Source organism: Pongo pygmaeus, chromosome 11 (genome assembly GCF_028885625.2).
Source record: "Pongo pygmaeus isolate AG05252 chromosome 11, NHGRI_mPonPyg2-v2.0_pri, whole genome shotgun sequence".
NCBI lineage: Eukaryota > Metazoa > Chordata > Mammalia > Primates > Hominidae > Pongo > Pongo pygmaeus.
In genome coordinates, this window is record NC_072384.2 from 82,898,337 (window position 1) to 82,912,820 (window position 14,484).

General features: G+C 38.1%; 1 protein-coding gene across 3 annotated transcripts in view; it reads left to right on the forward strand.

The window, feature by feature from the left end:
• Window positions 1-14,484, forward strand: part of NUP35 (nucleoporin 35) — a 44,123-nt gene that overhangs the window by 13,120 nt on the left and 16,519 nt on the right. For all 3 annotated transcript variants that reach the window (XM_054478992.2, XM_054478991.2, XM_054478993.2), the window contains one exon: window positions 2,955-3,012. In XM_054478992.2, coding sequence (XP_054334967.1) covers window positions 2,955-3,012 — 58 coding nt within the window. The remainder of the gene's footprint in view (window positions 1-2,954; window positions 3,013-14,484) is intronic.

The following is a 14,484-nucleotide window of genomic DNA, read 5'->3' on the forward strand; positions in this document are numbered from 1 at the left end:
GAGAGTCAATACTTTGAAATGTTTCCCTAAAGTCTATTTTAATAGACTATGCAACTATGTTGCACCGAATAAGCATTAAACACATCATAGAATGTACTTCAATTGTGTTGATGATGAACTGTACTTAACAGTGTAGAACTCTAGATTTTCTCTCATAGGTAATTCTCAGGTTTTTATAGGTATGCCTTATCCACCTGCCCATACCTCCAACCTACTTAATGTACATGTAGAATGTGATTATCATTTAAATCATTCTGATTGTTTAAGAAGTTTAATATTTAATATTTAAAAATTATTTGAAAGAACAAATGAAAATTTAGAGTTTCATCTAGATCTAGGGCACTTGTCAGCTGAGAAGTAGTATGTATTTGTCTTTATTTTCTTCTTTTTTTAGGGTCCCCAACAGGGTCCTGCTCAGTTGCCCAGGCTAGAGTGCAGTGGCACAGTCATAACTCTGCAGCCTTGAACTCCTGGGTTCAACCAGTCCTCCTGCCTCAACTGTCCTATTGGGATATAGGCACGTGCTGCTATGCCTGGCTAATTGTATTTTTTTTTGTAGAGATGAGGTCTTGCCGGATTCAGGTGATCCTTGCACCTTGACCTCTCATAGCTCTAGGTTATAAATGTGAGACACTGTGCCTGGCTGACTTTTCTTTTAAGTAGAAAATTTAGCAGCTTCATAGACAAAAGTGTTTCCTATTACTGTGCTTAGTAGGATGTATAAACAAAGTTTATCAGTTAAGTTGATAAGTTCTTTATATAAAGATATGTCTGCTGTTTGCTTTAGATAAATGTTTTATGCCTTTCCCTAAATTGTATTTAGTGAAGTTGAGAGTTCAAGAATATTAGAAAGCATTTTTCAGTGGATTCATGCTATTTATAGGCTTGATATGTCTGGCATACTAGATTTCCTTGTCAAGTAAAGCAAAATTCATTCACTGTGGTAAACAGGTTGCTGTTTCTTCCCAATACTTCTAGACTTGCCTTCCTGTCCAACAGGAGCCACTAGCTAAGTGTGGCTATTGATACTAGAGATATAGCTAGTCTTTATTGAGATATACTTTATAAAATACACACTAGAGTTTGAAGACTTAGAAAGAATGTAAGGTATCTTATTTTTTTATGTTGATTACATATTGAAATGATAATGTTTTGGATGTGTTTGGCTAAATAAACTATTACTAAATTTTACCTGTTTGTACTTTTAAAATGTGCCTACTAGAAATGGTAAAATTACACGTGTGGCATTTGTTGTTCCTAATGGATATCCTGGTCTGGGATGGTTTTCTAAAGGTTGCTAAGTAAAGCTTATGATTAGTTTGGTATGAAGGCTGGGCGTGTTGGTGCACGCCTGTAATCCCAGCACTTTGGGAGGCCGAGGTGGGTGGATTGCTTGATTTTTATGTATTTTTGTTTATTATTATTATTTTTTGAGACAGGGTCTTACTCTATCACCCAGACTAGAGTGCAGTGAAATGCTCATGCCCCACTGTAGCCTCGACATCCTGGGCTCAAGTGATCCTCCCACCTCTTCTCCCTAGTAGCGGGGACTACAGACGTGCACCACCATGTCTTGCTAACTTTTGTATTTTTTGTAGAGATGGGATTTGTCCTGTTGCCCAGGCTGGTCTTGAACTCCTGAGCTCAAGTAATCCACCTTCCTTGGCCTCCAAAAGTGCTGGGATTACAGGTGTGAGCCACTGTGCTGGCCTTTGGGCAGATTGCTTGAACCCATGAGTTTGAGATCACCTTGGGCTACATGGCGAAACTCTGTCTCTACTGAAAATACAAAAAAAAAAAAATTGGCTAGATGTGGTGGTGTGTACCTATAGTCCAAGCTACTCAGAAGGCTGAGGTGGGACGATTGCTTGAGCCTGGCAAGCTCAGGCTACAGTGGGCTGTGATCGTGTTACTGCACTCAGCCTGGGTGACAGAGTGAGACCCTGTCTCAAAAATAAAATAATAAAAATTAAAAAATTAAAAAATTGTTTGTTACAAGAACCACTGGCTTCTAAATTTGTGCAAGTTTTCATTACTTCTCTGATGATACAAACAAAGGTTTACAGATATTGCTGTATTCAAAATGTTTCAAAAACTCATGGGTCATGATTTATAGAGAATATTTTTGATTTGAAAGTTGGTAGGAATATTATTGCTAGATTAGAGCCCAAATTAGTTATGCCCCCTGGAATTTGCTCAACCTTTTTCTATCATGAAAGAATTGGCATTAATAATTGAAGAATAAATTTTATATCTCTCCCAACATTCTCTCAGCATTTAGTTCTGGTTGCTAAATGAAGCTATTTGAGATTTCCTTAGTTTAATTAGAATCTGTTTTAAAAAATCTTTATTGAGTTCTAGAGGGATTCTGTTCTCATTTATTGATTGGATATTGTCTTTGTTTTAGAAGGATTTTTAACTATTTTAATCCTTAATTTTTTTATATTTAAAGGAACTGAAATGGATAATTTACCAGTTTTGGAACTTTCTACTGGTAGTGGTAGGGATATGCTGTCTTTTATTGTTTAGACTGATTTGAATCTATAGTATTTCATGGTTTCTAAGTATCTGTTGAAAATCAAATTTTGTCACCCTTCTGTTTTTCTATATGAACTTGGTCATTTTAAAAATTACCATTATCTCTGTTATTTCAAATATTGTACATTAGAAACTAAAAACAGTTACCATGTCACCTTTTACAGAAGATAGCCTTTTTTTTTTTTTAAACATAATATGACTTTTCTTATTTTAAACAAATACTAAGGGATCTAGTAAATTTTAGGTTAATACTGTTTAACTTACGGGGAAAAAAGAGTGCATTTGTACTTTGAGCTAATTAGAGGCATCTCCAGCACATGATAAAAATTCAGTTATCCATTGAATGAAGCCTTTTAACACTTACTGTATTTATGTTTTGCATTTTTACCATAACACTTTCTTCTGTTTTTGTGTAGCCAAACATTTCAGTAATGCAGAGTCCTCTTGTTGGAGTTACATCTACTCCTGGAACAGGTAAGTGATTCTTTCTTTTTTTTTTTTTTTAAAGACAGGGTGTGGCTCTGCTACCCATGCTGGAGTGCAGTGGTGTGATCATGGAGTAAACAACTCTGACACCAAATACTTCTCTATTCTTCGAATGAATTTAATGTAAGATGTTTGTTGGTAACTGCCAAAATTTTTTATTTTACATTTCAAACTTGGAGATTTTCCGAAATCTCTATAACTTCTTTCAGGAAGGAAATACTTTGTATATTGATTATTTTCTGAATCAAATCACCCTAAAGGTATGATGGGGTGAATATTCAGAATGTCTTTTTAAGAAATTGTATACTTAATAGATGTTTGAAGTGTCTCATTAGTTATTAAAACTTGTCAATAAAAAAACCATTGCGATTGGGATGAAAAGGAATAGTTAAGACACAATAATAAAGGTGTTTTGAGAGATGTTAATGCATAGTTATAAATCTGAATGCCGTTGAATAGAAGCAGCCACTGATTATATACCTAGTTTTTCTTTAAGATTAATGGCTTTTTAATAATCATCATTATCCTTAGCACAGTTCTTCATATGTAGTCATATGTGTATAATCCCATCAAATGTTTATTCAGCAAATATTTGAGCACCTAACTATGTACTCTGGGAAATAGTAAACAAAATAGATATTCCCTGCCTTTATGGAACTTACATTTATTTGCAGAATTTACATTTATAAACAAAACAAATTATAAAGTTTGTTAGAAGGTATTACATTTTGTGGAGGAAAAAATTAAGCAGCAAAGGGGGGAAGTGGGTGGAGACTTAGAGTTTTACATAGGGTAATGTATTAGTTTTTTGTTGCTGCCGTAACAAACTACCACAAACATAAAAGTGGCTTAAACAAACAAATTCATTGTCTTTCATTTCTGGAGGTCAGAAGTTTGAAATGGGTCTTGGTGGGCTAAAATCTAGACATTGGTAGGGCTGTGTTCATTTATGGAGGTTCTAGACAAAAATCTATTTTTCTTTTTTTTTGAGATGGAGTCTTGCTCTGTCACCCAGGTTAGAGTGCAGTGGCACCATCTTGGCTCACTGCAACCTCCACCTCCTGGGTTCAAGTGATTGTTCTGACTCAGCCTCCTGAGTAGCTGGGATTACAGGTGCTCGCCACTGTGCCTGGCTAATTTTTTTTTTCTTTTGTATTTTTGGTAGAGATGGGGTTTCACCATCTTGGCCAGGCTGGTCTTGAACTCCTGACCTTGTGATCTACCCGCCTCGGCCTCCCAAAGTGCTGGGATTACAGGCTTGAGCCACTGCGCCTGGCCGGCAATAATCTATTTTTTTGCCTTTTCCATTTCTAGAGGCTACTTACGTTTCTTGGCTTGTGGTTCCCTTCCTCCATCTTCACAGTCAGCAACTTTGTAACTCTCTGATCATTCTTCTGTAGTCACATCTCCCTCTCTCTTTTAAAGACCCTTGTGAATACATTGGGCCGTTCTAGATAATCTAGGATAATCTTTGTATTTTAAGGTCAGTTGATTAGCAGCCTTAATTCCACCTGCAACCTTAATTCCCTTTGCCATGTAATGTAACATTCACAGGTTCCAGGGATTAGGTCATGGCCATCATTTGGGGACCTACCCAGCTTATTCCACCTACCACTGATAGTTAGGGGACAAGTAAACTTTACTCAAAAGTCTGTAAGTGAGGGAGGTAGGGAATAGTATTCTAGACGGAGGGAACAGTGTGTCTGGGGTGTTCAAGGAAGAGTAAGGGGACAGTGACTGAAATGGAGTAAGTGAGAGGGAGAATAGTAGAAAATGACGTCAGAGAGGAGAGGTAATGGGGGCAGATGTATTACAGGGCCCTGTAGGTTATTGACACAATTGGTCTTTACCCAGAAAAGGTGGAAGACAATAAGGATGAGACTGTTGCTGGGTTCAACTAGTTTGGGAGTAAAAATTAGCTTAGAAGCAAGGAGACAAGTTAGCAGGCTACTTGTAGCAATCTAGGTGAGAGATGATAGTGATAGAAAAAGAAGGCAGGCAAGAAGGAAAAGAATACAATAACAGGGAAAGATGGAACATAAGAAACAATAGCAAGACAGTAGATTTTAAACTAAGCAAATCAGGCATGTGCCTATAGTCTCAGCTACTCGGAAGGCTGAGGCAGGAGGATTGCTTGAGCCCAGGAATTTGAGGTTGCAGTGAGCTGATTTTGTCACTGCACTCCAGCTTGGGTGACAGAACAAGACCCTATCTCTAAAAAAAAGTAAATAAAAATTTTTAAAAAAGCCAAAAAACTAACCAAATTAACAATTATGTAAAATGTATTAAACACTCTGGTTAAGGCAGGTATTGTCAGAATGGATAACAAAAGGAACACCCAAGACAAATTGGATCCTTGGAATCCTCCAAGTCTGAATTTCTTGAGGCAGTCTGTGAGCACTCATAGGCCATGTCTTTAAAGTCTACATTTCTAGTAAAATGTTCTTCAAGGAAACTTAGTCATTTTCTATCACGATGCTCAGAATTCTTCCAGCCTCTATCCACTGCCTGATTTCTAAAGCCATTTCCATATTTTTAGTTGTGTGTTAACAACAGCACCTGACTTGTACCAAAACCTGTACTAGTTTTCTGTAGTTGCCATAACAAATTACCACAAACTTAGTGGTTCCAAACAATACATGTATTATCTTCTGGTTTCTAGAGGTCAGATATCTGGGCTGTTGCTTAGAGCTCAGGTGTCAACAGGGCTGTGTTTCTCTCTGGAGGCCTTGGGTATGAATCTGCTTCCAGGCTCCTTCAAGTTGTTGGCAGAATTTAGTTCTGTGTGGTTATAGGAATGAATGAGGTCCCTCTCCTTGCTGGCTGTTACCTTAAGATCTTAACTTCTAGAGGCTGCCCTCACTCCCTGGCTCATGGCTCTCCATCTTCCATCTTCAGATATAGCAATGGCAGATCAAGTCCTTTGTTACGCTTCGTATCTCTCGAGCTTTACTTTTCTGCCTTCTGCTGGTGCTTAGAGCTCGTTTGATTATATCAGGCCCATGAGGATAATCTGAGATAGTTCCTTATTCTAAAGTCAGCTGAGTAGTAACCCTAAGTTCATCTGCAAAGTTCCTTCACGGCAGTACCTAGATTGGTTGATTGGATTACCAGTCAGTCAAACCAGGGGACAGAAATCTTGGAGGCCTCTTTAGGCTGGGCACAGTGGCTCATGCCAGTAATCTCAGCACTTTAGGAGGCCGAGGAGGGCAGATCACTTGAGGCCAGGAGTTTGAGACCAGGCTGGCCAACATGGGGAAACGCTGTCTCTAGTAAAAATATAAAAATTAGCCAGGCATGGTGGTGCACGCTTGTAATCCCAGCTGCTTGGGAGGCTGAGATGGGAGGATCACTTGAACCTGGGAGGCAGAGGTTGGAGTGAGCTGAGATCGAGTCACTGCACTCCAGCCTGGGTGACAGAGCGAGACTTTGTCTCCAAAAAAAAAGAAATCTTGGAGGCCTTTTTAGAAGTCTATCTACTGTGTATGTCATGATCAAACATCTAGAATGTCACTCTAATCTTTTCAGCCAGGTGACTGAAGTTGAATGTCTAGGAAAATTAGTTCTGAACAGCCTTAAGCTGATCAAACTGTAACAAATAGGTGGATGATGATGCTTTGTTACACACAGAAATAGTGACTATTCAGTTATTTGAGTCATGCCAGCTGCCACTGGCTCACGCCTGTAATCCCAAGGCAGGTGGATCACTTGAGTCCAGGAGTTTTGAGACCAGCCTGGGCAACATAGTGAGATGCCTGTCTCTACAAAAAAAATTCAAAAATTAGCCTGGCATGGTGGCACACACCTGTAGTCCCAGCTACCTCGGAGGCTGGGGTTAGGAGGATCACTTGAGCCTGGGAAGTCAAGGCTGTAGTGAACAGTGATCACACCACTGCATTCCAACCTGGGTGACAGAGTGAGACCTCCTTGTTTCAAAGAAATAAAATAATTGAGTCAGTAAGTGATCCCAGGGACATTGAAAATCCCCAAACAGGGCTGGGTGCGGCATGATGGCACATGCCTATAATTCCAGCGCTATGGGAGGTCAAGGTGGGAAGCCCTCCCACCTTCCAGCGCTATGGGAGGTCAAGGAGTTTAAGGCTGCAGGCAGCTATGATTGCACCACTGCATGCCAGCCTGGGTGACAGCGAGACCTCAAAGAAAAAAAAAATGCAAAAACACATAATGTTAAGTAATGTTTTACATTTTAGCGGCTTTCTTAGTTGACTGAAAAGCATACATTTTATACATTTTAATTTTCCTACTGTTGTCAAGTAGAAAAGCACAAGATTAATGTTAATAAATATCTTTTTGTTAACTTATTTTTTTTTCTAATATAGTAACTTCTGTGAGGTTTTGTAATTATAGAAACTACATATGAAAATACAAGAGCTGTGATAGGAAAAATACCTATCATGAATTGGCCACTGGGAGCCACTGCTGCTTCTACTTTGAGTTTAAGGAATTTACATATAGAAAGTCTTAATGGGGCATAAGTGACAAAGAATATTTTTGAAAAGATGACAAGGTGTGGAGATCTATCATGCATGGCCAATGATAGGCAAGAAATAGAAAAAGAGAATTGACAGGAAAATTGAGGGGAAAACCTAGAGTTTTCATTTAGAGCTATATATATATATATATATATATATATATATATATACATATTTTTTTTTTTAGCTCCTATATTTAGTGTTAAGTGAATTTTTTTGGATAATTAGTAAATCTCAGCTTTCTGAGATTGGCAGCTTTTATAAAGAGATGTCATGGGATATAATGGCATGACTGCCACTTTATGCTTAGGTTGTTTTTTGCACCTAAAGAGGTTAGTGGGTTTATTTTATTTTATTTTTTAAACATTCTGTAACGGATGTTAAGATCTTTTTTAGAATATTATTTCTGGTGCAGGAAAACATTGGTCATAAGTCAAAATAGGAAATCTGGGTTAAAGAATATAAGAAACTCTTAGTCATGGTATATTACTGCCCCTGGTAAAGAACATTGAATGTGTTTGCTCTACTTTCCCCATCCTCATCCCTCAGTATTTTTTTTCTGCTGCAATTTAAGTTTTCTTCTGCTTTTCTTCTTCCTTTATATTTTTTATTACTTTTTTTCTTGAGAAGTTTTTTCACTTATATATTAGCTCTCTTCCAAAATGGTAGGTCACTAGTTAATTAACTAGAATCATTATTTGTGTTAGCATATTGTTAACAGGTTAAGTGTGATATTAAGTGATAGTAGCACTTTATGGCGCTTTTGTTGATGCAAGGACCTCAGAGTTTTGATAGTGTTCCTGGAAGTGGGGGCCAAAAGGGACTCTTCTTTTTCTGGTTTGGGTTAGGTACTCCTTACATGTGTTCCTTTTAAAGCTCTCTCTGCTTGGCTCTCATCTGTCTTTATTACTTGATTATGAACTCCTTCAAGACAGAGATTTTTCCTGTGTCTTCAGTGTTTACCCATCTCAGAGCTGGGTACAAAGGGCCTACCTAACATTAATCCTGTGCTTTTCCACTTGACAACAATAAGAAAATTAAAATGTATGCTTTTCAGTAGACTAAGAGAGCTACTAAAATGTAAAACATTACTTAACATTATGGTTTTGCATTTCTTTATTTTTTATTTTTTTGAGAAAAGATCTCGCTGTCACCCAGGCTGGAGTGCAGTGGTGCAGTCATAGCTCCCTGCAGCCTTAAACTCCCAGGCTCAAGCAGTCCTCCCACCTCGACCTCCCATAGTGCTGGAATTATAGGCATGTGCCACCATGACATACCCAGCCCTTTGTAAATGTTTGTTGACTGAATATATTGATGGATATAAGCTGTAGAGATTTGAATGGTGGCCTCCATACAATAGGTCCACATTCTAATCACTGGAACCTGTGACTGTTAACTTACATGATTGAGTTAAGGATTTTCAGAGGGGAGACTCTGAAGGAGAGTCTAAAGAGTTAAGGAGGGAAGGGGAGAGAATCCTGGATTGCCTGGATGGCGCCTAAATCCAATCACAAGGGTCCTTGTAGGTAAGAGGCAAAAAGAAATTTGAAACGGAAGAGGAAGAGAAACATATAGAGGAGAGAGATGTTCAGAAGGGGGCAGAGATTAGAGTGTTGTTTCCAAAGCATGCCATAAGTCACCAAAAGGTGGAGGAGGCAAGCAGTGGCTCCTTCCATAGAGTCTGCAGCAGGTGTGCCACCTTGCCAACAACATAATTTTGGACTTCGGGCCTCCAGAACTTGTGAGAGAATAAATTTCTGTTTTAAGCCGTCCAGTTTGTGGTAATTTGTTACAGCAGCCATAGGTAACTAATATATGTAAATATTGTTTTGAGACAATGACATTCCAACACCAGTATCCACTACCAAATAAGAGGATTGGAGTATTTGCATCCAACTTGGCAAGGCATGATTTTTCTTTAATAATACTGAATAAAAACTATCCTTATTCTAGACTGTGTAGCTTCTTGTTGCTGCTGAACCATATTATCACAAATTAATATCTTAAAACAACACAAATTTATTGTGTTACAGTTATGGAGGTCAGAAGTCTGAAGTAGGCCTCAGTGGACTAAAATCAAGATGTTAGCAGGACTGCATTCCTTTCTGGAGGCTCTAGAGGAGAATTTTTTTTTTTTTCTTTTCTAACTTGTAGAGGCTGCCCACATTCTTTGGCTTATGTCCCCCTACCATCTTCAGAACCACCAGTGTCCAGTGAGTGTTTCTACATTATTCTTTTCCTTTCCTCTTCCCCTTTTAAGGACCTTATTGGTTATATTGGGCCTATTTGGATAATCTAGGATAATCTTATTTTTAATTAGTCACCAAAATTTTATTTACTCTCATGTCAGATTAACTATGCTACCACTGAGTGGTCTCTAGTTATGGTGGTGGCAATATTTATGTTTTAGTCAAAATAATAAATTCAGATAGTTTTAGAAAATTAAATAGAACTTACTGTAATCCCAGCAATTTGGGAGGCCAAGGCGGGTAGATCACCTCAGGTCAGGAGTTCAAGATCAGCCTGGCCAACATGGTGAAACCCCATCTCTACAAAAACTACAAGAAATTAGCCAAGCATGGTGGTGGGCACCTGTAATCCCAGCTACTCAGGAGGCTGAGGCAGGAGAATCACTTGAACTGGGGAGGTGGAAGTGGCAGTGAGCTGAGATTGTACCACTGCACTCCAGCCTGGGCAACAAGAGCAAAACTCCATTCAAAAAAAAAAAAAGGAAAATTAAATAGAACTTTAATACAACAAAATGCAATAATCTTTAACCTTATTATGAACTAGCCAGTCCAGATCTTAGAGCTATTCTTTTTGGAATTTACTTCTATGTCCAAATTAGATGTTATATTAGTTTACTCTTGCCATTGTAACAAATTACCACAAATGTAGTGGCTTAAAACACTTTACATTTATTCTCATTTATCCCAAAATCAGTTTCACTGGGCTGAAGTCAAGGTGTTGATAGATTACCTCTGGAGATTCTATGGACAATCAGCTTCCTTGTTTTTTTTTTTTTTTTTTTCAGCATCTAGCTGGATTCTCGTTTATGCCTTTTTCCTTCATCTTCAAAGCATATCATTCCAGTCCCTGCTTCCATAATCACATAGCCTTCTCTGAAGTAAAATCTCCTACTTCCCTCTTGTAAGGATACTTGTGGTTACATATAGGGCCCACCTGGATAATCTCCCCATCTGAGGATCTGTAATCACATCTGCAAGATCCCTTTTGCCACATAGATAGCATTTGCAGATTTCAGGGATTAGAATGTTGTTATCTTGGAGGGCTGTTATTTAGCCAGCCACATATCATCATATTGCTAATTCTTAATTTTCAGTTTTTAATTTTGCTATATTTCTCTTAAAGTAATTGAAGATACTGTATTTTCTCCTCATATTATCTGAATATAGTTATATCTAACTTTATTCCTTTGTCAGTGTTTATACTGTGACTATGTAAATACTGCTCAGTGCTGAACCAATTAATATGATTAGTCTTTCTGTAAAACTCTTGATTCTCCAATAGTTAATAATTGTTTTTTTTCTATTAGTCTAATTTTTATGCGCCATTTCTTTCCTTTATTTTAAGCAAACATTCTGTTGCTATGGTACATACCTATTTTAGTACACTCACTTTTCAAGCATATTTTTCTTTGTTTTAAATTGAGAATTTCTCTCTCTAAGCCTCTGTCTTGATTTCTTGTTTTGGTATGGTGTATGACAATCATCCTAGGACTTGCAAGTTTCTAGCGTCGGGTTCTTTTTCCTAGAAAGCATGCCTCCGTCTTTATGTCCTGATTTTGGTGAAGAACATATTTAAGTAGCTTTCTAAAAAAGCTTGCTTAGGAAGTAAAAATTTAAGACCTCATGTCAGAAATGCTTTTTTTTAGTCTTCACACTTGATTGATAGTGTAGGTGGGTGGGTTGGAATTTTGGAGGCATCATTCCATTGTCTTCTGCCTTCCAGTGTTCTGTGGAAGCCATTTGTGATGATGATTCGTGAGTATTTCTACGTGACCTGTTTTCCAGAATTTATGATATCTCTATGGTTGGTATTCTCAATTTCACAAATATGACTTGGTGTGGAACTTTTTCATTTGTTTTGCTGGGGAATTGATGGATCCTTTGCATCAAGATGCTTATATTCTTCAGTTCTGGGAAATTTCCCTGTATTATTTGTTTGATAATTGCTTTCTCTCTGCTTTCTCTGTTCCCTTTTTTGGAATTCCTTCTGTTTGTGTGTTGCATTACTGCAGAGATTTCTAATTATTTTTTCCCTTTTATGTTATCGTTTATATCTGTATGCTACTTTCTGAGAGATTTTCTCAAATTTTGTGGTTTTTTTTGGGGGGGGGTGGGGGGCGCGTTTGTTTTTGTTTTGAGATGGAGTTTTGCTTTGCCATTCTCCTGCCTCAGCCTCCCAAGTAGCTGGGACTACAGATGTGCGCCACATGCTGGGCTAATTTTTCGTATTTTTAGTAGAGACAGGGTTTCACCATGTTGGCCAGGCTGGTCTCGAACTCCTAACCTCAAGTGATCCACCTGCATCAGTCTCCCAAAGTGCTGGGACTACAGGTGTGAGCCATTGTGCCCCACCATCTCAGTTTTTTATTTTCTCTGTCATTTTAATTCCAGGAACCTTTTTGTTGTCGTTCTTTGAATGTACTTTGAATGTACTTAGTTTTTTGTTGTTGTTCTTTGAATGTTGTTCTTTGAATGTACTTAGAAGTATAGCATTCTGTTGTTTCAGCTGGGCGCGGTGGGTCATGCCTGTAATCCCAGCACTTTGGGAGGCTGAGGTGGGCGGATCACAAGATCAGGAGATCGAGACTGTCCTAGCTAACATGGTGAAACCCCATCTCTACCAAAAATACAAAAAATTAGCTGGGCGTAGTTGCAGGCGCCTGTAGTCCCAGCTACTCGGGAGGCTGAGGCAGGAGAATGGCCTGAATCCGGGAGGTGGAGCTTGCAGCGAGCTGAGATTGCACCACTGCACTCCAGCCTGGGCGACAGAGCGAGACCCCGTCTCAAAAAAAAAAAAAAAGAAAGAAATATAGCATTCTGTTCTTTCATAGGTAAAATGTCCTAGCAGTGAGGTTAATAGCATTCTTTTTTATTCTTGCTCTTATTGTCTTGTCTCTTCTAGTTCTTGGTATTTTTTTTTCACCCCTCTGTCATTGCTGGTGAGCAAATATTTATCAAATGAGGCACTAAAAGCTATTTGGATAAGTGTGTGTATAGGGTTCAGTATTGGCAGCAGGGTAGAATTGATGGAGAGAAGCTGTTTTATGTCTTACTGGGCTTCACTTTAAAGTGTTCCCAAAGAAAAATCTTTTAATACTCGGCCTTAATGCCTAAGCTCGTGTTCTGAATATGGGCAGGGGCAAGTCTCCTTTTCAATGTGCAGATTTTCACTAAATCTCCTTACAGTTGTCTTCTGCTGTCAGACTCATGGAGTTTTGAGCTGTTTAGGTTCCTTTTCTCCAGAGACAAAATCTTTGGTCTTTTGAGGGTGGATTGGGAAAGTGACAGTTATCTGGCTGTCTGGGATAAGGAGAGGCCTGGCCTCTAAGTCCTTATTATATACTTTACATTAGTTTTCCTTAAGTTCAGCCAGGAGTTTTTCACAGTATCATTGGTCCCCAAAACCTGATACTTTTTTAGAGTGTCTGTCAGTAGGTGTTTGCGAGGGATTATAAAAGTGAATACAGGGTTCAGTTCACTATGCTTGATTGGACATTGTACCGTTCAATATGCTTTTTCCGTACAATGCGTGTGCCATACTGCAAAGTCTGATTAAATAGTCCTTATAAGATTATCCTTACTTCAGATACTAGCTGTTAATTTTGGGATGATCACTTTAGACCAGTTGTCTATAAATTAAGAGGTTCCCAAGGTTGCTTGTAATGTTTGGTAGTTTACTAGAAAAACTCACAACTCCACTGAAAGTGCTGTGCTCATGGTTATAGTTTTATTACAGCAAAAAGAAACAAATTAGAGCCAGCCAAAGGAAGACACATAGGGTGTTGTTGGAAAGGGTTCCAAATGTGAAGCTTCCTTTCCATTGTCTTCAGGGAGATGTGTTATCCTTCCAGTGTCAATGTATGGCAATATACATGGAGTACTACCAACTAGGGTAGCTCACTGGAGCATCTGTGTCCACAGTTTTTATTGGAGTTTCATTACATAGGCATGATTGAATTACCAATCAGGTGGTTGAGTTCAGTCTCCAGTCTTCCTCCTCTCGTTGAGCAGAGACCAAATCCCTTATTACATATTGTGCTACTTTGTTTCATGATGAGAAGTTAACACTGCCAGGAACCTCTTTTTTTCCAAGTTTCATTTGGCTCATATCTGTTTAAAATTTACTAGTCTTTTAATCTCTTTTGTTTTCATTTAGGTTAGTGGTCTGTTTTGAAATAATTGAATGTTTCTTTTAATTGAAGGCATTTTCATAAAGGATAATAAGGTCTTTTGCCCTCTGCTTTAATCCAGTCTTAGAAAGAATGTTTGAATAGTGGTTTACTCAGGGAGACACATTGCAGTCAGATTTGATGTGGTTTGATAGGCACACTTTATTTTCATCTTACAGAGCATGGCATGTGCGCACCAGAAGTCTGATTGAAAGGAAGTAAAATCAGTGGAGCAATTAAACATTAACTAGGTGGGGGGCAATTATGCTAGAGTTATGTAAATAGTTTTAGATTATGTATAAGTAATTATATTTTTCAGAGTAGTTGACAGGGCAAAAATTAGATTGCTTATTCGTTTGAGACCTATTTTTGATTTGTTTTATTTTTAAAGGTTGTAATGGTTGTCACAATTCGAACCTTCATTTAATTTCTTGCTTGAAAGTTATTACATGATGTAGCATAACTAAATTTTATCTTCTTAATGGTAATACTTGTAGACCGTAGAAAATTTGGATTGGCTTCAGATTAAATGCCTTTTACTGTTTTCGG